Raw genomic sequence first — 27,975 nt, forward strand, 5'->3', positions numbered from 1 at the left:
TTTAATTGCGTTGCCACTGGTAAAAGAAGATGAGTGGACACGACTCAAAATACTTCTCCACAACTAAAAAGGGTGAAATCCCTGAACTCAAAGAAGAGCTCAATTCTCAGTATAAGGTACTCCATCTCTCTTCTCTTTATCATATATGTCACTCCTTGACAGGATGCACCTAATTTATCTAGCTTCATCTTGATTTACTCTGTTTAGAGATCATTTTCTTGGTTCTTAGTATTTTTATTTTACTCTGGGAGTTTTGAAATCTCATGTGTTCTATCTTTGATTTGTTTCTCTCTGCTCCTATTGACATTGTCATTGTTGCTGGCTCTTTGGTATTCTATTGATTGTTATCTCTTCATCTTATTTGGAAATTAAAGAGTTCTATTCATTCACTGGAACTTTAATTGGATAGCTTATGACTCCTCTTATTTAAAAATGTTCAATTTAAATGTTATGGTTAAGTGTGTGATGACGGATCATACTTTTATTTAATTTAATTTACTTTTTTACTTTATCTTTATAACTAAAATTTATCTTCTCTGGGGAAAACATGTGACATTAATTTCTGAATTCAGTCGTATATCTTTCTGTTACGTTTGGTGGAGAATAGTTCAAAGTTTATATGGTTTTAAGTTTTGGCCATTTACCTGGAGAATAGTGAGCCTCAGATAATTCTGACTGTAGTTTTGTACATTTATCTCCTCTGGGGAAAAATGTAATTGAGGTTTATAGGTTCTTTGTTGGGGGTTTCTGATTTCCTTATTGGGGGTGGGGGGAGGAGATAATTACTATTTAACATAGAACGGATAATGATACATCATCACTCCAAGTGGAGGAAGAAAAATCCACAACTAATAATGCTTCAATAACAGAAGAACAAAATCACAAAGGACCACATCTTGTGAAGAAGAAAAAACTCCAAATCATAATCTAGAACGAACAATCCCTTGATTAGCCAATTCTTCAGCCATTTCATTTGTGCTCCTCTGGTTCCAAGTGAAATTAGCATTTCAGCCTAGATACAAGTGCTGAATGAAATGAATGAGGCATGAGAATTGCCATTGCTCCTCTGAATTGCATCCCCTTTTATGGAATAAGCCTCCATTATCGTTCTCTCATACACGTCGAATTGCATTTCTAAGCCCATCACTGGAGTCAATGATTCAATGTGAATAGAATATACTTCCTCAGTTGGGCCTGAGTAAACACCCACTACCGAGCTACAAGACCGCATAATAGAGCCTTGAGTCCCAAAAAGCCCTTCAATAAAGAACGGGTATCAAAATTAAGCTCCAGAACTTGTTTTTGTTATATTTTGATCTCATCCTGATAAGATGAAATGCTGATGTTCACCAGTATTAAAATCCCTGTAGGAAGAAGAGGGGCGGGGGAAGGAGATCTATTGAGTGAAGACATTGTGCATGTTGAATAACTGATCATTTTTTTGTCACATTTTTGGATTTGACTTTGAGTATCATCTAGCTAAAGTCAACTTCAAGTACAGCGGATACTTTGCTGCCAACCTTACTCTGTAGCAGAAAAGAAAAGTAACTGATTACACACATGACAGTTATTTAGTAAAAACTACTGTCATTGATCTGAATGAAAGATACATTACGCTAAAATACAAGATTTAGAGGCCTAGACAGAAGTCTTGGAGTTTTAGATCGCAATGTTCACAAATTTACATTTTGAAGTAACGTATGGGCATGTAGTAATCCGTTCCTGTGCTAGGGTTTCAATCATAGTACTATATCTCGCGATATATCGGTATCTCGGGCCTACCGAGATATCCGAAATATCCGAGATATCATGAAATATTCCCGAAATATTGCATTTTTTTCGCAATATTTCGGGGTCCATCTCGGGGTATTTGGCCATATTTAGGCACGAAACTTCATGGACAGCCTTATTTAAGCTTAATAAACACATTTAAACCATAAAATTGTAAAAATGTGAATTCAAATTGGTGTTTTGGGCTTGCACCCTTGATTGACATACGTCGCCGACCTTAATGTATAAATAGTTAAATACACATAGATTAATGAAATCACAACTTAAGTTACAAATTACAAGTGCTAAAGCTCGCTAATAGTAGTTCTTTGTGCCTCCCCTGGATCAATCCCACTCATGCCTCATGAGTCGACGTCCATTGCTCTCTGTTTGAATGACATATGTGGACCACGGTATAGAATCGAGAAGAAAGCGAGTGTAGTCATCCACAAGTGTCACGTAAATGGAATCATCACGACCTGTAGGTAACCTATCCTAGGATATAAACTAGGGTTACCAATCGATCCATCCGTGAAGAAGATGATCCTTGTGATATGATGTTGGCGCCGGCGCAAGAGGCGATGGCATTGGCTGCATGTATGTTTGGTGAGGTTGGTATCTAGGTCCGCTAGGGTATGCAAAGATGTTATCTACAAAAGATGGGGTGGGGCCCTTGAATCCTGGGGCCTACCGCAATGGTATCTATCATGGTATCATAATGGGGGCCTTGTGCGGTGTTTCTGGGATGGTATGGTATAGCATCCACTTAGCTATTGATTCTTTAACCAATCCCTTCATCCCCTTCCATGCTCCTTTGATTCGGGTTGATCGCTTCCTTTCTTCTTATGCAATTTAGGATCGGATGTTGATGGTGGTACTTGGTAGAGGTGTTGGGGTTGCCCTCACACTTTGTGATCTTTTAAAAGGATTCAAAGTTTTAGGACCTCAACGCCACTCCTCCACTACCCCCTACTCTTTGTCTCTGTGATCATCTTGAAAACTTCCTCTACTCCTTGAAACAGTCCGCCTAAAATCCCTAGCCTCCTCTGTTGTTTGTATGTCATCAGTGCATCGCAATGTCATCATCGAGGAGGAGGAGGAGTCATCATCATCATTGTATCGTCTTCCTCCTCCCATCGAACTCCTCACTGTATCCTCAAGTTGTTCTCTTATCCTTTGCTTCGACCTTCCTCTTCTTTCTTCCCCTCAAACTATCACCAATCTCCTGGCTACTTCAGTAGGGGACCATATGACAACCTACAACATCTTTAGATCCTCCATCAGATGTTGTTTAAGTCTCTTGGACCCACCTCCCATAAATTGCATGTGACAATAATTACATATAGATTTTCTCTTATCCCCATCAATGGGAGTACCATGTAACCATGCAATGTCACCCTATCTTTGGCTGGTTGGTCTCTCTTGTTCCCTCTGTTCTCTTTGTTCCGTCCGCCCCTTTGTTGACTACTTTCCCCACCTTTTGCTTGCCCCTCGCACGTTGTCTATCACGATCCGCCATAATGATACTTGTTTACTTGCAATGTAAGTAACACAAATAATTAAAAAACTTAATGTAGATGCACTTCAATTGACACTTTTAGATTACTAATACACTTGTATAGTTATTTAATATTTTTCCCCTAACCCTTATATTTTTCACAAAATTAAAACCAATTTTTTATATATAATGTTAATATAAGTATTGACCTAACACAACAAAACTATGAATTAGTAAACATAATATACATGTAATGCATCTCAAAACATATAGAAATAACTTTCATATTTTTCATTATTTTTTAAACTTAAAACTCATATTTTTCCTTATTTATTTCTGTTTTTTTATTTTTTATATATTTTTCTTAATTTTCGAAAATTAAAAGAATTATTTAAGAGCAGAAAAATAAATCCGAAACTGTGAAGCCGTAGATCGGCCATTGGTGTCTAACATATATTTAATTCATTACCATCTAAGTCATATTACCCCTAATTATTTCCTATTTTAGTTGTAGGAAAATGAATTTTTAAAACCAGAAAAAAAAAAAAAATACATATGGGAAAAAATTTCGACACCGTGAGGTTGAGATCGGCCTCCGGTGTCTAACATATATTAATATCATCAACATCCAACAACATTTGTACAAAGTTTTTTAAAAAAATTGTTTTAGAGAAATATAATTTACCTTAAATAATGAAATTAGGCTTGGATGATGAGCTTAGATGACCCTCCGACGTCTTCCCGGCGACAAGGAGCTTCAATGAGGCTTGGAAGGGAGGAAGAAGAGAGAAAATTTCATTTTCAGCAGCTCTCGGTCGAAATATCGACCAAGAGCTGCGAAATATGCAATTTATAAGGATTTTGAATGTGACACTATTGTCACTTTACAATATCTCGCGATATATCGTGATATCTCGCGATATATCGTGAGTTCCACGATATATCGTCGAAATATCTCGATATATCGACGAGTTATTGTACTTTTTTATTTCGACCTTGTTTCGTATCTCGGTCATGTCGAGATTCACGAAATATCGCGATATATCGCCGATATTTGCGAGATTTTATACCATGGTTTCAATTACTTTTTTGCAATTTTTTTAAGCAAATGAAGCAGACAACCCAATTCTTCATTTTTTGGTTATTATTTTTTAATTAACCATCAATGTGGGATCATTCTCTTCAGTATATCTTATTTTGTTCTGTATCTTGCCATTGATCCAAATCATATTAGGTTAATCTCCACCAGAAATTCAGAAGATATGAACTGTACTGTGGATTACATTTTCCCCTAACTTCATGTGTTCTTTGAGGATTCCATGTATCCATTTCCATTTACCCTGCTGCCAATGGTACCTGCATCAGTCTGCTTCCCCAAAAGCAAGTTACTGAAGAGCTTAAAGATGTTAGATCCATAAGCCTAGAGGGAATTATGTAGAAGCTAATAGCCAAGTCAAATTTGTCACATCAAGACTCAAAAGTGTTGGATTTGGTTGTTACTATATTCCAACTTTCATTTGTGAATAGCAAATGAATCTTAAATGGTTTCCTCCTAGTGAAAGAGTTTTATTGTTAATAGAGTTTGCAGTGAAACAATGGAATACATAAGGGTTTCAGTCAAACTGTAGCAACAGTCAAGTGGTATGGTTCATGATCTGGAGGTAGATTTTCTCTCTTTCTAGGTGGGATTCTTGGAGTTTCTTCTCTCTTCTACTTTTTCTATTTCCTTCAGTTTCAGTCAATATGTAGCATTCCATTAATCTGCATTCTACCATTGTTATCATGTAGTCAACCGCATTTCTCTTCCCATGCATCAGTTGGACTGAACTCTCTTAGGGTTTCAGTTTTATTGAGCTGATTCTAAATCCTTCCAATCACACTAAGTAGAACCGAGGAGATATTGATCTTTTCTTAATTGCTTCCTCTGTTAGTCCATTATAATCATATGTCAGAAGTTTGTATACTCTGATGATTTGATTAATTTTGTTTGATGTGTATGTATCTTCTATATTATTAAACACTTAGATTCCAGCTTTCTTTCAAATTCTTTTTCCTTTCAGTTCTCTACATATGAAACCTATTCTTAGTAGTGGGGAACTTCTTTCCTACACTGATTTTATCCGTATATGATATTTACTCCAAATATTTATGTTGCTAATAGTATTTGGAATATTAAAATACTCAATATTATTATCTTAACATTTTGCAATTCCAAAATGTCAAGAAAATAATGAGACAAGAAAATATAATGAATGTATGGTGCACATGCCCCCCTTTTATCTCTCCATTTATTGAGTCTTGTTATTTGTTTATAATTTGACGAAACACTACTACTTTTAATTATACAACAACAACAACAACAACTCCAACTCAGCCTTATCCCAACCAAATGGGGTCGGCTACATGGATCCTTGCAAAGACAAAAGATTAATAAAAGTAGTAAAAAGAATAAAGAACACAACAACTCAGCATTATTCCAACTAAATGGGGTCGGCTACAAAGGTATTGGCCCTCCAATCAGCTCTATTCAAGGTCATACTTGAAACAAGACTTAAGCTATGCATGTCTTTCCTGACCACTTCTCCTAGGTCATTTTAGGCCTCCCCCTAGCTCTTTTAGCATAATCAATCTGAATCAAATCGCTCCTCCAAGCTGTAGCATCCGAAGGCCTTCGTTGAACATGGCCATACCATCTCAGATGACTTTCTTGTAGATTCTCTTGAATCGGGACAACTCCCAAATCAGCTCTAATATTATCATTCCTTATTTTGTCCTTCCTTTGCCACACATCCATCTCAACATCCTCATCTCCACTACACTTAGCTTATCTATATGATGCTTCTTAACTGCCCAACATTCCGCACTATACATCTTAACCACCCAACATTCCGGATGCACCTCTCCACTTCATCCATCCTACTTTAATTCTCTGTGCAGCATCATCGTCTATATCACCTTCTTTACTGATGATTGATCCCCGATACCTAAATTAATTACTTTGAGGAAATTCTCTCTCATCAACTTTCACCCCTTCATTATCCGTTCCAAGGTCGATCTCCATAACTCCAGCTTGGCATTAATTCCTGTTTTTGTTTCATCTACCAAAACAATGTCGCCAACAAAAAGCGTGCACCAAGGAACCTCATCGTGGATGTCCTAGTTAACTCGTCCATGATAAGCGCAAACAAATAAGGGTTTTAAGCTGATCCTTGATGTAACCCAATTGTAATTGGGAATTCTCGACCCCCCACGGTTCTTACACTGGTCACCACACTATCACACATTTCTTTAATTCTGCCCACAAATTTACTTGAAACACTTCTCTTACCTAACACATGCCAGATTAAATCTCTAGGAACTCAGTCATAAGCTTTTTCTAGGTCAATATAGACCAAATGGAGATCCTTCTTGCTCTCTCTAAATCTCTCCATGAGTCTCCTAAGTAGGTGGATAACTTTTGTTGTGGATCTTCCTGGCATAAAACTAAATTGGTTCTCCAAAATAGTGGTCTCTTTTCTCAGATGTGTAACAATTACCAACAACAACTCCGCCTTATCCCAATTAAATGGGATCAGCTACATGGAACCTTGCCGTCCAATCATCTCTATTTGAGGTCATACTTGATACAAGGCTTAAGCTATGTATGTCTTTCCTTACCACTTCTCCTAAGGTCATTTTAGGTCTGCCCCTGGCTCTTTTAGTTCCTTCAATTTGAATCAAATCACTCCTCCATACTGGACCATCCAAAGGCCTCCGTTGAACATGGCCATGCCACCTCAAACGACTTTCTCGTATCTTATCTTGTTTCAATAACCCTTCCTATAATTTCATAGTATGCCATTAGTTTTATACCTCTATATGTATTGCAACTCTGGACATCGCCTTTATTTTTGTAAATCGGGACCACAATGCTTCTCCTCCTTTCATCTTGTATTTTCTTAGTGCACATAATCTTATTAAACAGCTTGGTTAGCCAAGATAAGCTACAGATTCCTAAGCTCTTCCACACTTCTATTGGTATCCCGTCTGGGCCTGGAGCCTTGGCTGTATTCGGCTTTCTTAGTGCTTCGTTTACTTTAGGAACCCTAATTTTACATATATACCTACAACTGTCTTGATATGTAATGCCTTCTTCCGGACCACTATTACTCGGAATGGTTTCATTAAGTAGGCTGTAGGAGTAACCTTTCCATCTCTCCTCGATGTCCTCATCCTTTACTAGGACTCTACCATCTTCACTTTTAAAACATCTAACATAGTTGAAATCTCTGCTCATTCTTTCCCTCATTCTAGTTATCTTATATATAGCCTTTTCCCCTTCCTTAGTGCTTAGATTGTTATAGAGATCTTATTTCTTTGCCCTTGTATTCCCCACAATCTTAGCTTCATTTTTGGCAGATTTATACCTTTTTAGATCATCTTCTACATCCTTAGTCTTTTGCCAAGCCTAAAATCTAGCTTTCTTAGTCTTAATGGCTGCTTGGACCTAGTCGTCCCACCACCAAGTCTCCCTAGGGGAATGACGTTTTCCTATTGGTTCCCCTAGGACTTCTTTAGCCATCTTCTTAATACATGTAGACATCTTGTTCCATATCGAATTAGTGTCTCCTTCAAAGTCCCACTTTTCTTGTTTGACTACTTTGTCAGTAAATGGCTTCAGGGAGTCTCCTTTCAAACTCCACCTCCTTAATTACCCAATATAAAAAAAAAGAATCCTTGTGAAAATGGTACTTATTTGCTTATACATTGTTTATTAAAACTAACAAATGATAAAACCATAGATTTAATGTCAAACCACTTAGAAGAGAATCATTCCACTAACCATGACTACTACTCCATCCCCTTCAAAAATAAAAATATGCTGTAACTTTCCTCAAAGAATAGTGACAGAAATAGCCCATTATACAATGCTTCCGATCACCAAAAACCGAACCATGTTTTGAAACGAACTACTAAATCATGGATATTCTTTACAAGGATATGATCCGACTTCACAAAAATGGAAGCAAAAGAGAAGACCAAGAACAATAAGAAGATGACAATGAAGAAAATTAATGGAGAGAGATAACTAGATGGGATACTTGTCATGTGCAATTAAGTACTAGCCACAAGATCAGAAAAGGGGAGAAACTGCTGCATTTTCACTAAAGCAATAGCAATATACCTTTTACCTGCCTTGGCTGACTCTCCTCATCTTCATGTAAGTTACAATGCTCTAGTATTATGTGTGATTTGGCTATAATTTTCCCAACAACTTGGATTTCTAAGCCTTTTATCTTGTTGGAAATGAAACTAAATGAGCCTTTCAAGTAACACCGAAGTCATCCTAAAGGACAAATTGACATTTGAAATTAGACTTGAACAAAGGGGATGAAAGTATTCCACATAATGATGCAAAACTTGAAGGAAAATTGTTCACGTGGCCTTGCTCACACACTATATCCCCGGAGTTGTATTGGGCTTCTTGAATAAGAACATTCTCTTATGAAATTAGAGAGGCAAATACAATTTTTTTTTTTTTTTAAAAGGAAAGCAATCACAATGAGTTTGATAATTTCCTAATATCTTGTAATAGAATTTCAGTTTGTCATTCATCCAAACAAAAATTTCATTTTGCTGCTAGCTTGTGTAGCTACCCCTAAACAACTTCTATGAGTTTGATGTCCGGTGTGCTCCTGTTTAGTAAATCATCCATCATGCAGCTTGCCTGTCTAGGCATTTGAATGGTTTAGTTTCAATTGTGTCTGGATCTCCCTGATCAAATAGGATAGTTGCTAAGTACCTGCCTATCTGTTGTAAATTAAGATATCCAGGTCCCCTAAGGCCTTCAGGCTCACCAGCCTATCACTTTTAATTATTAGCTAATCAGTTACTAATGTGTACCCTCTTGTGTGGTTTTGGACTCTAGTAGAAATTTCTTGGCTCTTCTAACTCCCTGTTATGCCTGTATGTTATTTTAATTACAAATATATTTTTACCGCTTTATTTTATTTGTTGTGTGCAGATATGTTGCCCCCCCCCCCCCCTCTTTTTTCATTTAATACTTACTTTTCCTTTTCTTTTTTAAATATGCCTTTAGGATAAGAAAAAGGATGCTGTAAAGAAGGTGATTGCTGCTATGACGGTTGGCAAAGATGTTTCTTCACTGTTCACAGATGTTGTGAACTGCATGCAAACAGAGAATCTTGAGCTGAAGAAACTAGTTTATTTGTATCTGATAAATTATGCTAAAAGCCAACCTGACCTAGCAATACTTGCTGTAAATACCTTTGTTAAGGTAAGATCTCTAACATGCGTATGATCTTTTGGAGTGGTAGCAGTTGTCATCTTTGTTAGAGTTTAGAAAATCTAAATGTTTTTGAGTACCTCAAGATTCAATGGTGGACGCCCATTTTTCTTAATAACATACATGATATACTCCCCAACTCCTGGATGAAATTAATTGCAAGAACTTTGTGATTCTCAATTTTGTTGCCCAAGGTTTTTAGTGGTGTTTTGTTACATGGGGGCTTGAAAATTCTTACACTAATTAATGTACCCTTTTATCTTATTGAACTTAGGAAAACCTGGTAGCGTGAATTAAATATCTTAACGAGGGATATACACTTCCTCTACTATTGAGGTGTAATGATATGCCACTCTGAAATTTATATTTTACTTTTATCTTTCCAGGTTTAGAGTAATTATGTTTTCATTTCTTCAAGATGACATCTAAATACAAGCGTTACATTAAGTGTGATGTCTAATTATATGCTTATGTGCATCCATACTTTAACATTTAAGTTCTGATGATCATTGCAGGATTCACAGGATCCGAATCCTTTGATTCGTGCATTAGCTGTACGGACAATGGGATGCATCCGTGTTGATAAAATCACAGAATACCTATGTGACCCCCTTCAGAGATGTCTCAAGGTTATCTATTTTGAACAGTGATAACCCTACCTTTTGATGTACCATTAAAATTCGTGTTGCTTGTTAATTAATATTATTATTATTATTATTCCTATTCTTCTCCTTGTTCTCATTCAAACTTATGTGAACTTGTTTCTTCTTCAGTGGACTTTAGTGACTTTTGACATTTTATTGTTGAATCTTCTCATTATTTTTTATTGACAGGACGATGATCCTTATGTCCGAAAGACAGCTGCCATTTGCGTTGCTAAACTTTTTGATATAAATGCGGAGCTAGTGGAAGATAGGGGATTCTTGGATACTCTCAAGGATTTGATTTCGGACAATAACCCAATGGTCGTGGCAAATGCTGTGGCTGCTCTTGCAGAGATCCAAGAGAATAGTAGTAGACCAATATTTGAGATCACAAGTGCTACACTTGCAAAACTCTTGACTGCTCTGAATGAGTGCACTGAGTAAGTTTCTCTTCTTTTTTTTTGCATGAACATGCTCGTACATATGGATTAAAAAAACAGCATCTGGCTGGTAATTGTCATATGGCTGAAAATAGCTCCGTAATTATGGGAGCTACAAGCTATGTTCACATTGCAATATGCTTTCTCTAGTAAGGAGTAAGGACATGTATTTTACTTCATCCTTATAAGTTCCTATGTATTATTATCATTTTTTCTGCTTTTCAAGCGCCTCCGCTATTGCTAGTGTATTATGGTTCAGTTTACATGCATCAACTCAGCATACTGTGTTAGGATTGAAGCATTGTGGACCAGCTTATGGGTCGTTTTGGTCTTCTGTTTATGTTTGTTAAACCATTCTTTTTTACGGTATTTATGTGACTATTATGCTTAACTTTGTTTTAGGTGGTAACCATGGTGTAGATGTTATGTAAATTTTAATTGGATTTTCTGTACCTTCCTGGTCTTTAGGTAGCTCTCATATTGATATAAGTTAATTGGCACCTAAAAATAGTTGGAGTCTTTGTGGGTTGAGTTGAATTGTGTAGTTTAATCTCCTCTTAAGCTCCACCACCTTATCATAGGACAAATAGGCTCCCCTATCTTATACTTTTGCCAATGAGACACATATCCATGAACCATGATCACCAATCTATGCTGAGTAGTCAGGCTCTCCCTAGGTATGACCTAACAGTCCGTACAAAACAATCTATCAGACCTTCTAGTTAGGAAGAAATCTCTTTGGCTGATATGATGCCCACTTTTGTTGGTCACTAGATGATCCTCTCGCTTTTCAAAGTAATTTTTGGATAAATCATAAACCACAACAAAATCTAAAACTGAGATCCCCACCTCATTCCTCTCTCCAATACTATATCCTCCATGTACACCTCAAGGAGTTTTATCTACTTTATTTCCTAGTCCGGTGAAACGGTGTAATAAACATTATTTTTCTTGTGACGATTGCACTTTGGCAAAGCAAACTAAAAGTATTTGTCCTATTTTTGATAATCAAAGCAATGTGCCTTTTGGTTTGATACATTCTGATGTGTGGGGCCCTGCCCGATGTATTTCTATTTCTGGATTTAGATGGTTTGTCACTTTCATTGACTGTTTTAGCAGACAACTTGGGTGTATTTGATGCATAGTAAAAGTGACGTCTTCACTTGTTTCACTCTATTCCATAAGATGGTCCAGACCCAGTTCGATGCCAAGGTGAAGATTCTACGCTCAGATAATGGAAAAGAATATATGGGTGGTGCCTTCCGCTCCTATTTGGACAGCCATGGAATCATACACCAAACCTCTTGTGTTGACACTCCTGCTCAAAATGGAGTGGCTGAATGCAAGAACAGACATCTCTTGGAGGTTGCTCGTTCTCTTATGTTTACTATGGCTGTTCCTCCCCGCTTCTGGGGTGATGCTGTTCTTACAGCCACCTATCTTATCAATCGGCTTCCCGCTCGAGTCTTAGGTGGCCGCTGTCCCTTGGACATATTGGTTGGGAAATCAACTTTTGTTGTGCCTCCAAAGGTCTTTGGTTGTGTCGTGTTTTCTAGGAATCACCATGTACATGGCAAGTTTGATCCCAAAGGACTGCGGTGCATTTTTTTGGGTTACTCAGCTATCCAAAAAGGGTATAGATGCTATCATCCTCCTACAGGAAAGGTATTTGTCATTATGGATGTCGCCTTCCGGGAGTCTGAGGCTTACTTTAAACAGTCAGTACCTCTGCAGGGGGAGATTCTAAGTGGTGAAGAGGTCCCGCTGATTGCTCCTTTAGACATTGAGATACCTACTATAGAGGATGTCTCTGTTGAACTAGAAGATGAAGTTACAAGTCAAGAACAAGAAGTGGGACAGATTGAGCAACAACAATAGGTGCAGGGCGAGAATAAAGTGCAGACTTACACTCAGGGAACTGATTTTCCTTTGGATGACCCTCGGTACAAAGAGACCTCCATCATCGACCCTACACAATCGGCATCTGTTCCTGCTCCAAGTCTTGCTCCTAGTCATGTTTCTGGTAAACTACCTCTTGATCCCAGAAGGAGTTGTAGACAACATCCTATTTTCAACTGTGTCATACAACTCTCTACTCTGCTTTCCATGCTTTCGTATCTTCTTTATCCTCTGTTTCCATCCCTAACAATTGGCAGGAAACAATAGCCGAACAGAAATGGAAGGATGCGATGAATGAAGAAATGCTTGCCCTTGAGAAGAATCAGACCTGGGATTTGGTAAATCCTCCACTAGAAAAGAAACCGGTTGGTTGTAAATGGGTCTTTATTGTGAAGCACAAGGCTGATGGCTTAGTGGAAAGATACAAAGCAAGATTCGTAGCCAAAGGGTTTACCCAAACCCAAGGAATTGACTATCAAGATAATGTAGTCTTAGATAGGTAGGAGACCTACTAGGAGCCAGATAACAGGATCAATAGTAAAAGGGGTTGCTGATTCGAATGGATAGCACTAGGTTTTAGGTTAATTCTAGGGTTTAGGATGGGAATTTGAGAATGGGTCTTATATAGGTTTAATATGCAGGTCTAGGGTGCTTTTATGGCATATAAATAATAGGATTTGGGAAGATTTTAAAATTCTGCAATTCTGGACAGAATTGAGTTGCAGGTTTTGGGTTTTAATGGAGTGGAGGAATGGAGGGGATAGAGTGGGAGTTATGAGCTGGATTTTGGATAGAGTATAGGGAGAAGTGTGGGGGTTGTATGCTGGAAGTTTGGTTTGAAACTGATGGACAGATCTGAAGTTATGAGGGAATCCTAGTTAAGGTAGGAGTTGCAGGTTTAATGGAAATTAGGGTTTGATGGATGGAGGGGGGTGTGGATTAGGTTAGAGGATGAAGAGGGGAAGGATATATGCAAGAAATTAAATTACTTACTGGTTTGATCTCCTTCAAAGGCAGCAACATCAGCAGCTTGAAGAAGCTCGATTGAATAAGAAGAAGGACCTCCCGATCTACAAGATGCAAGGAGTCGATCAGAGTCCACCAATCCCTTCACCTTGATATTACCCACAAGGCAGCCTTGATATTACTCACAAGGTTCACTCAACAGAGCAGAGCAGCAGCTATGGCAGCAAACAAAAGCTTTTTCATTAATTAAATTCGTATTCAATGCTGGCCTCCCTTACAAACTTATATAGAAGACTCAAAAATAGACTTAGACACTAAAAAGGAATGGTCTAACCCTATCCTTAACTTATTAGGTAACTTAAACTGACTAGGAAACTAGAATACTAAAGGAAATAGACTCAAAACATGGCTGGACTTATAGAGTCCTAATCCAGCCCAACTTACATCACATGACCACTTAAGTTGTCACATGACCACTTAACCAAGTCACATGATAATGTAATCTTAGATGGGGATAAAGCCAACTAGAACCAGAACCAGGATTTACTAGGGTTTAATGGATTGGCTAGGGTGGAATTAGATAAATAGTGAAGTTAGGGTTAGGGTTTGAGAAGGAGATTAATGTAGGGATCTAGGGTTTATAATGAGTATTATGGCCAGGGGCTTGGATCAAGTTTCCCAAACAGTGAGGGGGAGATTCGGTCCAAGTTTGGGCTGCTTCTAATGGTGGAATCAGGCTGGGCAGGTTTTAGGTTATGGAAGTGATGTTTGGAGATGGAGGGATATTAGGGTTTGGCTTAGAGGGTTAGGAACAGAAGGATTTGGGGATGGAGATTTACTTACTAGTTATTGGATAGATCCTTGAACTGGTAGCAGATTTTGGATAAGCCGAGCCATGAACCTTCAAACAATCAGCAGAGCAAACTTGAACAAATCGAATGCACACGAATGAGAGAGACAGTGAACTCGTGAAGGCTATCTTAGCCTCACCTTCACAGCCTATCTCAGGACAGTGGAATGCAACAAAGCAAATTGCTTATTCATTAAATCGTCGGGGCTCAATGGAGCTCTTACATTATATAGCCTTCAAGGCTGGACATGAAATATAAATCCTAACTAGAACTAGGACTCAAAATAGGAATAGGAATGCCAACTAGGACTAGGACTCAAAACTAGGACTTCTAATTAGGATTTAGATTTGAACTAGGAATCCTAATTAGAATTACAACTCAATAAAGAATAAAACATAATAAAAACAAATAAAACAAATACTAATCTAAATCCCCACGACTGCTGTTGGTGTAGGGAAGAATCCCTACACCTACCCGATGGCTAATTATGCTGGTGGGTGTAGGGAAGAATCCCTACACCTGCGGCTGGTTTTAGACAGCCAGTTTACATCACATGATCACTTAAATTGAACCAATTGGATGTAACCAATTTGAACCGGTTCAATTAAAAAACATAAAAATAAACTAAGTATTGGGCTAATCCCGTATGCAACCTATATACCCATATTTTAGGCCCATAAAAGTGGCCTATTATAGTAGAAACCCATAGGATCAAAGGCCCAACTTGTATGTAACTCAACCCTAGACTTGTTCCTAACGAAACAAACCCTATTTGGTGATGAATTTGCATCACAAGAGACATTTGCTCCTGTAGCAAAAATGATACTGTACGGGTTATCATCTCTTGTGTTGTAAATCGAAGATGGGAACTCCAACAACTATATGTGAAGAATGCATTCCTACATGGAGATTTGGAAGAAGATGTTTACATGGAGATACCTCCTGGCTTCACCTCTGCAGAGACTCAGGGAAAGGTATGTAAATTGAAGAGGGCTCTTTATGGTCTGAAGCAATCACCAAGGGCTTGGTTTGGCCGATTCCATAAGGCTATGGTTGCTTATGGGTATAAGCAGAGCAATGCTGACCATACATTGTTTGTTTAAAGGATGGGACCGCAAGTGACCATTTTGATTGTCTATGTTGATGACATAGTGATCACGGGTAGTAATGCACATGAAATCCAGAAGCTGAAGACATATTTGGGCACTGAATTTGAAGTCAAAGATTTAGGGAGATTGAGATATTTTCTAGGGATTGAGGTTGCCTATTCAACTAAGGGCATATCTCTTTCCCAAAGAAAATATACCCTGGATCTATTGAGTGAAACAGAGATGCTTGGGTGTAAACCAGTAGACACCCCTCTTGAGCCCAACACACATTTGAAGAATAAGGAAGGTGACCCAGTGGACAAGGATACCTCTCACATACTCGGCCAGACATCACATTTGCTATAAGTGTTGTCAGTCAATACATCCATGATCCTCACTCTTCTCATTTGGAAGCAGCATACAGAATACTCCGTTACCTCAAGTCCTCTCCTGGAAAGGGAGTCTTGTATTCTTCACATAGCCATCTCCGGATAGAAGCATACATTGATGCAGATTGGGTTGACAGTCTTGATGATAGGGAGTTCGCATCCGAATATTGCACATTTGTTGGAGGGAACCTAACTACTTGGAGAAGCAAAAAACAAGCTGTTGTAGCTCGATCTAGTGCTGAAGCTGAATTTTGAGCTATGGCACAGGGAATTTGTGAACTTCTTTGGCTCAATGGGCTTCTTCAAGACTTGGGGATGAATGCTAATCTTCCAATGCGGCTCTACTGTGACAGCAAGTCATCAATCAGCATTGTTCACAACCCGGTCCAACATGATCGTACCGCTGGCTGATATCCTTACCAAAGGGATTAGCAATAAGTTATTTTTTACCTATTGTTAGCAAGTTGGGCATGTTTGATATGTATGCACCAACTTGAGTGGGACTGTTGTAATATGGGTTCAGGGGTAGAATAGTCATAAGGGTATTTTCTGTTCTTGTACTCATTCCAGAATGTTCCTCTCTTTATTATAAATAAAGATGGCTGTAGTCACTCTGACTCAAGCCAGTATTCACGGAATTCAACAGGTATATATAAACCAATGCCTGAGTTAGTAAAAGAATCTAAATAATTTAATTAAAAAAAAGCAACACATAAGCAAAATAAGCACAGCTTATAAGGCGTCACCTAGGCGACACATAGAACACCAAGGCGGGCAGCTTTTGCTCAACCAATAAAGCGAGGCCTGCCTAGCATCCCGAATAAACACCAAGATACCGAGGCGACACTTTAACAACTACGATATTTTCAGAATCAGATACATCCCATTATTTGCAGATGTACTTTAGATACACTAAGTACTGATTTTGATGCAAGTTATTGTTTTAACCTTATTCATTTTCTTATCATACGGCTTTTGCCCTGCCAACATTGTTCCGCTGTACTTGCTACTTACTACTAACTATTGATTGGCCCCCTTAACTTCTCTAACTTGACTTCCTGCTTATTCCCTATTTAAAGCTACTTACCATGCTATACATTTGTGTTTACTAATTTCATGATGCAAGTTCATAGTGTGGACTTTTGTTCCCAGTGTTTTCATTTTTTGATATCAATAGGTGAATCCGTTTAAGTTACTGATGTTTTTTAAGATTATTAGTAATTTGCATGCTTGCTTGGAAATTGTATAATATGTCAATTTAGCCTAACTTGTTGGTATCCCCATCTTTGCTGAGTCCCTCTACTACGATTAGGCACCCAGATGAATCCAATTCCTATATGTAGATAATGAGGCCAAAGACAAGCCAGGGCTAGACCAATAAACTAATAATCAAGAAACCAACCTAGCTCTGTCGACTTTCATGTGGCTAATTCATCAGCAATGGAATTAACATATATGCTCCCCAACCTGAACCAGATGTTTGAATGAGAGGCAAAAGTCCTAATCTGCCTAATCTAATGAGACAGTCTCTGCAGGCCAAGTCTGTCTTCCAAGAGACAACCCACCACTTAGCTAGGTCCCCCTTCATGAGTAAATCATGACAACCAAGTCAATTGGCATGGACAAGCCCCTCTGGGAGGACTGGAATCTCTTCACATATGGGGTCACCCACGTCATCTGTACCTGAATGAGTATACTTTTGATCCCATGTGATCTCTGAAGGATCCTCAATAGCAATGATGGAGTTTTGATCATTGATAATCTGTTGAGATTCATCTTGTTTAGTTTTCTGCAATGGGGTGATCATATCGGCATGATTAAATGCTGAAAGGAGGTAGTACTCTACACTGGAGTGATAAAACCAGTCTCCAGAATCTGTAGAGGCCATATGATGAGTAATGGGCAATCCTGATAATAAACATGTCTTTGTATCTCCATATTGTGCAAAATACTTTGTAGTCGTCGCTAGTTGCTCACTTTTCAGAGGCCCCAAAGTTATGCTACGAATAAAAATTATATACCTTCTCATTTTAGCAATCAAAATCCATATTCCATTGCTGCATGGAGTCCATGATGCCCCATCTGGTACGTAGCTTACAGCAAAAGATCCAGGACATGATACTGAAGTTTTCTTGCTATGCCCCTCTTTTTTAATTTTTACATGAGGTGAATGTGTGGACGAGTGAATTTTTTTTTCCCAATGTGAAGCATATGCTAGTGTCTTCTTTCTTATGAGTCGCTTCCTGCCCAAATGCTTGAATTTTTTAGCAAGCCTGTTATCTCCTTAATTTATTAGGGAAAGAGTCAATTTTGTGTGTTTCGGTAGTTCTTTTCAAGCCATTAGCACTGACTTCCTGTGATGGTTTGAATGTTGTGTAGATGGGGTCAGGTTTTCATATTGGATGCTCTTTCCAAGTATAAGGCAGCTGACGCTCGTGAAGCCGAAAATATAGTGGAGCGAGTTACTCCAAGACTACAACATGCAAATTGTGCAGTTGTACTTTCGGCTGTTAAGGTAAATCCTTCAATTAACCACGTTTTGGTCTTCCAGTGCACAGTTTGGACTGTGGAAGTTGGAAACTCCCATCAGTTCACGAATACTAATTAAGAATTTTGGATGAGTGTAAACGTGAGCTGTTGGATTGGCCTTCCATTTTCTGAGGGAAACCCTATGGTTTGTTTGAATTCAGGCTCCACAATTTTAGGTGGAGGTTTGAATTCCTATTATTCATGTGAATTAATTTGGTGATTAGACAACTAATTTCATTGACTCCTGATTTGTTCCACTTGATCCAATGAATTTCAGTTGTTTCATGGCAACTTGGATTCTTGAGGATCCAAACAGGTTCTCAATACCTCTGTTCAATGCTGTCCTGTTTGTTGACATGATTATTTGAGTCTCACACTCTCACTTTGTTTCTCATGGCTTTTGTGCATTTGATTATGCCATAAATGGCTTGTTATAGATGATCCTTCAACAAATGGAACTCATTACTAGCACAGACGTGGTCCGAAATCTTTGCAAGAAAATGGCTCCTCCTCTTGTAACACTGCTTTCAGCAGAACCTGAGATACAGTATGTTGCACTGAGGAACATCAATCTTATTGTTCAAAGGCGTCCTACAATCCTTGCACACGAAATCAAGGTGATCTGAAGTGTCCCCTCCTTTCAATATCATTCAGCTGTTGCAGTTGTGGGAATAAAGCGATTAAAATATGCCTAATTTCTGTTGCTAGGTTTTCTTCTGCAAATATAATGATCCGATTTATGTTAAGATGGAGAAATTGGAGATTATGATAAAGCTTGCATCTGACCGGAACATAGACCAGGTACATGATTTCTACTAGTATCTTGAACACTATTATATCTTTAACCTTCTCTGGATTTTTGGTTTTCTGATAAATTGTTTTGTACACCTTCCGCCTGCCCCAACACCTTTTCTCTAGGTTCTGTTGGAGTTCAAAGAGTATGCGACAGAAGTTGATGTAGATTTTGTTAGAAAGGCCGTCCGTGCTATTGGCCGTTGTGCCATAAAATTAGAGAGAGCAGCCGAGCGGTGCATAAGTGTTTTGCTTGAGCTAATCAAAATAAAAGTAAACTATGTTGTCCAGGAGGCTATTATTGTCATCAAAGATATTTTTAGAAGATATCCCAACACGTGAGTCACAGCCTTTCTGGTGCTTCCCACCATTGTGTATGCTGAAATTTGTTGATCTCTTCATTTCAAGCTTATTGGCATTGTTTGTTTCCTTTACAGCTATGAGTCCATCATTGCAACACTTTGTGAGAGCTTAGACACTCTAGATGAACCAGAGGCAAAGGTACTTAAATTTCTATTTGGTAGCTTTTATACCTTCTTTTATCTTATGACTTCCCTTTATATATGTTTGAAATAAAAGATTTACTTTCTTTGTCACAGGCATCAATGATCTGGATTATTGGTGAGTATGCAGAAAGAATCGACAATGCTGATGAACTCCTTGAAAGCTTCTTGGAGACATTCCCTGAGGAGCCTGCCCTAGTGCAGTTGCAACTGCTCACTGCAACTGTCAAACTGTTTCTTAAGAAGCCAACTGAAGGCCCTCAACAAATGATTCAGGTAAACTGTTTCTACTGTTTACGCCCTCCAATTTTGTTTTTGTTGGGCTTATATTTCATGATAAATCTCATGAACAATGCAGTTACCCTAAAAAAGAAAGTTCATGAACAATTTTAAACTGTTCAATATTTCTCCTAATTGTCTATACCAATGTTTCTTTAGATACCTTATTATTATTTTTTTTTCATGGTTTTCCTCCTAGTGATACCTCCTGCTACCTGTTATACCAATATTTCTGGCATCTTCTGACTTGTAAACACAACCAAGTCCATCCCCCACCCCACAAACAACAATAGTAGGACAACAATTCAGCGTGTTTTGCATTTGCTATCTAGAGCTGGCCAAACGAAGTTTTGAATTGGAAAACCCTGCAAATCTGCCATACTCTTGGCTTTGTATTTTGTGTTTTAAGCCCAAACCCGAATACATACCCCAAAATGATACTTGTATCAAATGGAACTCCAGTTGTAATTAGGGTCCCTTTTTTTTGGGGGGGTGGGGAGGTGGGGGTTCGGAAATGTAGAATCTAGTCCAACTAAGAACCAACCCTACAGTAGGATCGATGTACTGTGTAGCAGTGATCTTCAGCAAAAAACCATAAAAAAACTGAACTGCATACGTATTTTGAGGGGTCTTCAATCAACAATGGATTGGAACTCAATAGGGCTTCTTGTATTAACTAGTTACAGAATTCCAATACTGCAGTTAGGCCTTAGTTTGCAGTAGACTTCAGAATACAGATCTCCCACAGAATTGATTCGAAAATAAAAAAAAATTAGAAGAAGATAAAAATAAATAAGGTAGGATAGAATCGGATCGGGTATCCCACTCTCTCCCGGGTCTCTCACCCACTCACAGGTACAGGCATCTCACCCCGCTCCATTGCATCTCATAACCGTCTGAGTCTCACAGAATAAAAGAAAAGGCTCAAGCCAAAATTTCATTAATCAAATTCGTGTACCAGGCTGTAGCCCTTAAAAAATTATATAGAAGACTCAAAAATAGACTCCAACATTAAAAAGGAAAGGCCTAACCCAATCCTTAACTAATAAGGTATCCTAAATTATGCAAACCCGAGAGGGTAAGCAAGCCAAGATTGAATCTGGAAGAGAAGAGGGGTGAGGTGCTGGACAGTTTGGGTCAGATTTGGTTTAGTTCTGATCCTACTGTGTTGGTGTCTGAATGATGAATTTGGTAATGGTGCAAATGGTGATGGATGTTGAATGTTGAAGATGGTAAGATAACTTTGTCAAGCTAGAGTCCCACTAGTTGCCCAGCCATAGGAGTCCCACCTAGGCCCATTGTAGGAATCTCACCTAAGCACTCTTGAGTCACACAAGGAATATTCATATAGTTTGCTGTAAAAATTCGTTGGGTGCCTTTGAGAGCAGCCCATGGTTTGCATTATATAGGGGCGGGGGAGAGGCTTTAAAAGCCTTGAGTACATCAAGTAGCATTAAAGTAGGCTCTTAGAATTCCAAAGCCTCTTTGGAATTCCCCCTACATAGATAACAAATCCTAGCATAGAAATCTGCCCCAAGACATAAAATTGTTCCCAAGAAGTCAAATTGAATAGACCAAAGAAAAATTAAAACTCAGCACTAAACTCTTTGACTATTGCTTAGAAGACTAATTAATAGTCCTAGGAAATATGAAAAGACTCTTTGAAATCTAACAAGGGCTTCATAACTACTTTCTAAGGACATAACAGAATTTGTTGAAGTTGTTTCCATGTGGACCCCACTTCCTAAGTAGGCCTTGGGCTGGCAGCTGCACTTCTTCTTAGCCCCCTTTTTTTCTTTTCTTTCTTTTCTTGGTGTAGCTGTAACAGCCGGATGCCCCTGCATCAACTCTCCCCGGGTTAAAATCATTCATCCCCAACGAATGTGAGAGAGAAAAGTAATGTTCATAGAGATTTGGATCGAGGCACTTGAACTTAACTGCAGGGATGCAAGTGAGACCTGTTGTCGGATGGCCTTTCCACTTAACAAGGAACTTGTAGTAGATACCACCGCTTCGAGTCATGACATAGTTGTGTCTGACAACATCTTCAATCTTGTACAAATTCTTGAGGGAACTTTCTTGAGGTAAGGCGGATGTTGCCGGTGCTCCAATACTTGTTGCAAAAACCTGCCGCTTTGGAGATGAAACAACTCAGCATAGCCCAATTGACGCTTGATAGGAAGAGAAGGACTTCGGCTAATTTTGAGGTTCTCAGCATCAATATCATTAACAGCCAATATTGCAGGAGGCTTAGAACTGTCAATACCTTGTTTTTGTTCACTAGTGTCCTCCTTGATCTTGTATTCTTCACATAGTCAATCATGGATAAAACTTTATCCGGCATTGACATACAATAAGTATGTTCAGCCCAGATACCACACTTCAAAAAAATTAGAATTTCCTCCCAACCATAACAACAACAACGTAACCTTGTCCCAACTTAATGGGATCGGCTACATGGATCCTAGAAGAGACGATAGAATAATAAAAGAAGTAAGGCGGCATACAAGTTAGGGGGAGGGGACATACAACATTGACACAAACTAAATGGGTGTCGATAGAATGAAATAAAGAAGTAAAGGGAGGGGGGGCATACAACATCGACACATACTTATATGTATCATATGCACATCTATGCATTTCTTGACCAATCTCCATGTGAATCTTTAGCGTATCTTATACCTCTTCGAAATGATACTTTTCTTAAAATCGCCCCTCCGATATGATACCCGATTCTGATACTTAAACCCTTGCTTATACTTGTAATTCTTTGACATTGTGTTATATTTCTTCATTCCTAATCCATATTTTTATTGTTTTCATTAAATTTTGTGTGTTCTAGTACTAAATTATGTTGAATAGGCTATATTTGAAAAAGTAAACAGTAGGACAAGTACACTACCAACCTAGGGTACGAAATCAAACTACCATTTTGAGTTTTTTTTTTTTTTAATAATATAAAGGTCCAATATGGTTAGAAATGCTTAATTATGGTTTCCCTGAAGTTTCAGGTGAAAATATGGCTATTTGACCACCGAAATGGCCAGCTGAAACATTCAGAGTTTTGGTTGAATATCGGTCGAAACCCGAAATACTTCGGTTTCGACCAAAACCAAGGTTGAAACTGAAATCTCTAACCTTGGTCACCACAACCGGGTGCCAAAGCGGTGTGTCACTCACAAAGGACCTAGAATGAAGAGATATGTTCGATTCCAACAAGTTAAAATTGAACCAGAAAACAGGGGATGTGCCTAGCTCCAGAAACACGGAATAGGTTGGAGAAAGTAGACTAGAATCCAATAATGAGAATGACTAATAGAACTGATCTGAGATGGAGTATGATTAAGAGGAAATCAAACCAGAGAATAATATATCAACCAAACCAGCATAGATGGTCTACAATGAGAATCGGCCACCAATCATAATAATGTAAGGCTGGATCACGAAGGACCTAGCCCCAGGCAAGATCTTCTTGAACAAAATTTAATGTTGGTTTGGCCTTCAGAAACTGGCAACAATTGATGAACTTATAGCAGGCAGATCACACAATGAAATCAATTCAAATAGAAACAAAGAAGAAACAGACTCAAAATAGGACTCTAACTCTAATTACATCAAATAACAGAATTATATCCTAATTAGAAACCTATCTATCTAAAACAGCTGTAGGAATCCTCCACGCATTGGCAATTGAGTCTTTAAACTGATCTCGTCCAGCTGACTAAGATCTACTAAAAAATATTCCCAAATTGAGCAAATATAGGTTGTGACACTGTTCACGTGAACAGTGTTTTGGTCTTTTCTTCTTCCTGTTTCTCCACGCAATCTGGACTTGGGCTGCCTTATGAGATGCCCCATTGAACCAACAAAAACCTGCCACGTCATCAGACCAGGCTGCCTCTCACAGCAGTTGAATACCACAACTACACTAGGCTGGTTTTGAGGCTTGTTCCTGTGGCTACACATGGACCTGTGATCTGCATCACATAGACTCAGAAATCTCTATTCATTCTACTGTAATCGATTGGGGATTGGGGGATGGAGGTAGGTACATATTTATATCTATTTGCTAAAAAAAAATTGACTCAAACTTGGACTCCTTACAAACAATCTAAAACTGAACCAAAATTAAAACAAAACTGGACTGAGTACTATGTACAATAACTCTATATAGTCTCCTATGACGATTCAAACACTGGAACCAGACCCCACCTCAAATTAATTTCTGGTTACAAAAATACCTAATGAAATGTTAAATACCCTAACTACCTCTATTGGAACTGATGGTCAAATTTCGTCTGGTTGTCCTAGGCCTGGACTTCAAAACTGGGTCTTGTTTGTCTAGTTAGGCTAGTGCTACTGCATCTGTACTCGGGACCAATGGAAGAGGAGGATTCAACTAGAGTGGAATTGCTATTTCCATGGGTTTGGACTTTCTCCATCAAGAAGGGTTTTATTAATATTTTTGTGGATGGTGATTCAATGACTGTTATTGCTTGGATTACATCCCATAGGATTGTTTGTGGAGCTTTCTAGTTTCAGGTGGATGGTAGTGTTTTCTGTTCTAGTGTAATGTGCCCCCCCCCCCCAACAAAAAAAAAGGAAACTGTGTAGTGTGTACATACCAAAAGGGAAAAAAAAATCTAGGTGTGTACAGCTGGAAGGGCATAAAGCTTGTGTATGAATTTCGATAGTGGATTTCTGCATTCCTCCACTTGCTGATAGAAAAATATAGAACTTTTTTGAGTTCACTGCCAAGCCACCAGCGCAGGCAGCACCTATAGAACTTGATGTGAGAATGATAAGTCATGATGCTGCTGTTCCTCATTATATGGAAGAATATTGTAGAAACTTTTGCTAGACTTATTGTGTGCAGTTAATCATTAGTTGTTCTGCTTGAATCTTACTTGACCTTTATTGCATCCTGTTTATCAGGTTGTTCTTAACAATGCTACTGTAGAGACAGACAATCCAGATCTCCGGGATCGTGCCTACATTTATTGGCGCCTTCTTTCAACTGATCCTGAGGTATATTTATTCATGCTTACACAAACGTATACCATTAGAATATTCTGTGTTCCTCTAAGATTGTATTCTATTCACTCAATCAGGACAAACTCCTGAATATATGTATTTCAGGCAGCAAAAGATGTTGTGTTAGCTGAAAAGCCTGTCATCAGTGATGATTCAAACCAACTGGATTCTTCACTTCTTGATGAGCTTCTGGCAAATATTGCAACTCTTTCTTCAGTTTATCATAAGCCTCCGGAGGCCTTTGTCACCCGTGTTAAAACTGCAATCCAGAGGCCAGAGGATGAGGAATATCCCGAGGGAAGTGAAACAGGCTATTCTGATACCCCTGCTCAAGCTGTTGAAAGTGGAAGTTCACCTGCAACTAGTTCAAGTAATACTCCATATGCTGTAACAAGGCAGCCGGCTCCTGCTCCTGTACCACCACCGGCCCCTGCTGCTCCAGTGCCAGACCTACTTGGTGATATAATAGGCCTGGATAATGCACTTGTTCCTGTTGATGAGCCTACAACACCTGCTGGGTGAGGATTCTGGTCTTGAACATTTACATTGGTGGAAAACCACCTTCTGTGTTCAACTTTCATATCATATGATCTTCTGGACTTGAGTATATTTAAGATTTTAAGGGGCTTACCACTCTTGGTTTCTTAAGTGCAGTCCAAGGCTTCGCTATAGACCATTGTGGGTAGCATTTGTTTTTTATTTTCATTTTAAAATATGTTTCAAATAAGAGATGGGGTTTGGGGTTCCTCTGCTGTTGGTAACAAAGGGCTTTGGTCACATGCATTATGTCTGATGTGTGGGGAGTTCTGTTGGAACACATTGTAGACATCAGTGGGCCCCAAAATGACATTGCATGTTTCAGGAAGGTTGACTAATTAGAGTAGACCAAAGGATTGGGTTTGGTATAAGAAAAAACGAATTGTTTCCAACATGTTACCACCTCCAAAGTACAAAACTATACCATTAATTGTTTGATACAACAGTATTTACATTTCACCCCACCCTACAAAAAAGAAAAAATAATTTCCGTTCTCTGCCCCTGGATATAGGTCACATTATGCTGACTAACACTTGGATGATCTTTTAAAATTGTATTTGCAGCCCTCCTTTACCTGTTCTATTACCAGCATCAAGTGGTCAAGGTCTGCAGATTAATGGACAGCTTACACGACGTGATGGACAGATATTTTACAGTTTATTGTTTGAGAACAATTCACAGACCACTCTTGATGGTTTCATGATTCAGTTCAACAAGAATACATTTGGTCTTGCACCTGCTGGACCTCTGCAGGTAATTAATTGGTGTTTGTTTGAGTATTTTTCTCACTGTATGCATCTAATTGATCAATTTTCCATTAATTAGGTCCCACAAGTGCAACCTGGCTCATCAGCAAGGACACTTCTGCCGATGGTATTGTTCCAGAATCTCTCTCCTGGTCCTCCAAACACCCTTTTGCAGGTTGCTGTGAAAAATAATCAACAGCCAGTGTGGTACTTCAATGATAAAATCTCATTGCTAGTGTTCTTTTCTGAGGATGGGAGGATGGAGCGTGCACACTTCCTTGAGGCAAGTCATTCTAGTTGACAGATTTCTTCTGCTTTGCACTCTTTCTTTTTTCTTTTTCAAGGACATAGAAGAGATTCATATATCTGTGATAAAATATGGGATAAAGAACACTACCTGGGTGTGCTCAGACACGGGCGAGCGAAATGATCGCGGCAGCCCCATGGAAGGTGGAATTTTATGGGGGTGCGACAGGTCATTTCACTTGCCCCTGTGTCTGGTGCAGGGGCAGCGCACCCCACATGCCCAGGTAGCATTCTCTTTCCCTTTTACCAGGTTCCAGATCTCTTAAAGAGTTTTTTGTAGTAACCAACCTGGAGGATGTCCAATGCAATATATAACTTGTGAGAGGTGCCTTAGAAGCTATTACATGAGCCACCTGTACCATGTCAACCATAATTAAATCAATCTCCCTGAAGGCATCAGTCTTCTTGGTATGAATAGCATCCATTAGTTCCTTACAGTCAGCTTTCACCTCTATGCAAGTGATGTCACTATTTACAGTGAAATTCATCCATAGATCATAGATAAGTGCATGTGCCTGTCTACTGAGCTGAGAGCTGCAGATGCCATTGTATGATTCCCTTCCTCTGCTACAAAAACTCCATTGCTTGCCTTCAACACTGCACCATATGTTGATAGGCCTTATTGATAAGATGTAGCATCCATTGATATGCTTGCTTGCTTCTTGTGCTGCAAATTTGACATCATTTTCGTAGATCATTAAAGTGTCGTTCTATTTTAGAATCAAGACCAATTCAGAATGCGATTTTTGGGCTTCTGTTCATTTTGCATCATCTCTACTTTGCAGACGTGGAAGTCTCTACCAGATTCAAATGAGGTCACAAAGGACCTGCCAGGAGTTGTGGTGAACAGTGTGGAGGCCACTCTTGACCGCCTGGCTGCATCCAATATGTTTTTTATTGCCAAGCGGAGGCATGCAAACCAAGAGGTGTTGTATCTCTCAGCTAAGATCCCTCAAGGAATTCCATTCCTGATTGAACTCACAGCAGTTGTTGGTATCCCTGGTGTGAAGTGTGCGATCAAGACACCAAACCCTGAAATGGCGCCACTGTTTTTTGAAGCCATAGAAGTACTTCTCAAGGGTTGATGGAGGTTTTTTTCCCCCCGAGAGGGGCGGATGGAGTTGGGCTGTGCTTGTAAGCTACTGTAAAATGTATGGTTCAGGGTTTGAGTAATTTTCTCATCTCTTGTCTATGATTTTTTTGGGTTTGCCCAGATCTTAGTGGTTAAAGCAGGGAGTGTACTGTTGGAAGGGCATAGTCTGTTTAGGGTGAGGCTTGAGGGTTGATTAAATGGTTCACTTTCGCAAACGTGATTTGCCTAGTTAAATTTTGTTATACGAGTTGCTTGGAACTGTTCCACTATTTTTTTTAAATGGAATAATACTTTTAAAACCGAAAACTGAAAGAGTTCTAATCC

The 27,975-nt window shown here is 38.8% G+C and overlaps 1 protein-coding gene across 1 annotated transcript; it reads left to right on the plus strand.

Annotated features, from left to right (window-relative positions):
- On the plus strand, window positions 1-27,917 carry LOC122641974 (beta-adaptin-like protein C). Its single transcript, XM_043835328.1, has 16 exons — window positions 1-116; window positions 9,348-9,545; window positions 10,070-10,183; window positions 10,388-10,638; window positions 18,211-18,346; window positions 18,798-18,977; window positions 19,069-19,161; window positions 19,279-19,490; window positions 19,590-19,653; window positions 19,752-19,931; window positions 24,870-24,962; window positions 25,074-25,486; window positions 26,070-26,259; window positions 26,332-26,535; window positions 27,344-27,648; window positions 27,680-27,917. Exons 1-15 carry the CDS (start codon window positions 30-32, stop codon window positions 27,641-27,643), a joined length of 2,715 nt encoding a protein of 904 aa, XP_043691263.1. The 5' UTR covers window positions 1-29; the 3' UTR covers window positions 27,644-27,648; window positions 27,680-27,917.
- The last annotated feature ends 58 nt before the right edge of the window (window positions 27,918-27,975 follow it).

The sequence above is a fragment of the Telopea speciosissima genome, chromosome 10, assembly GCF_018873765.1.
Source record: "Telopea speciosissima isolate NSW1024214 ecotype Mountain lineage chromosome 10, Tspe_v1, whole genome shotgun sequence".
NCBI lineage: Eukaryota > Viridiplantae > Streptophyta > Magnoliopsida > Proteales > Proteaceae > Telopea > Telopea speciosissima.

Bases quoted from the DNA above. Each gene is read 5' to 3' on its own strand.
- LOC122641974 (XM_043835328.1), top strand. From the start codon at position 30: ATGAGTGGACACGACTCAAAATACTTCTCCACAACTAAAAAGGGTGAA. The intron at 19,162-19,278 runs GTACATGATTTC...CCTTTTCTCTAG, and splicing joins CTGACCGGAACATAGACCAG to GTTCTGTTGGAGTTCAAAGA. The intron at 24,963-25,073 runs GTATATTTATTC...TATGTATTTCAG, and splicing joins TTCTTTCAACTGATCCTGAG to GCAGCAAAAGATGTTGTGTT.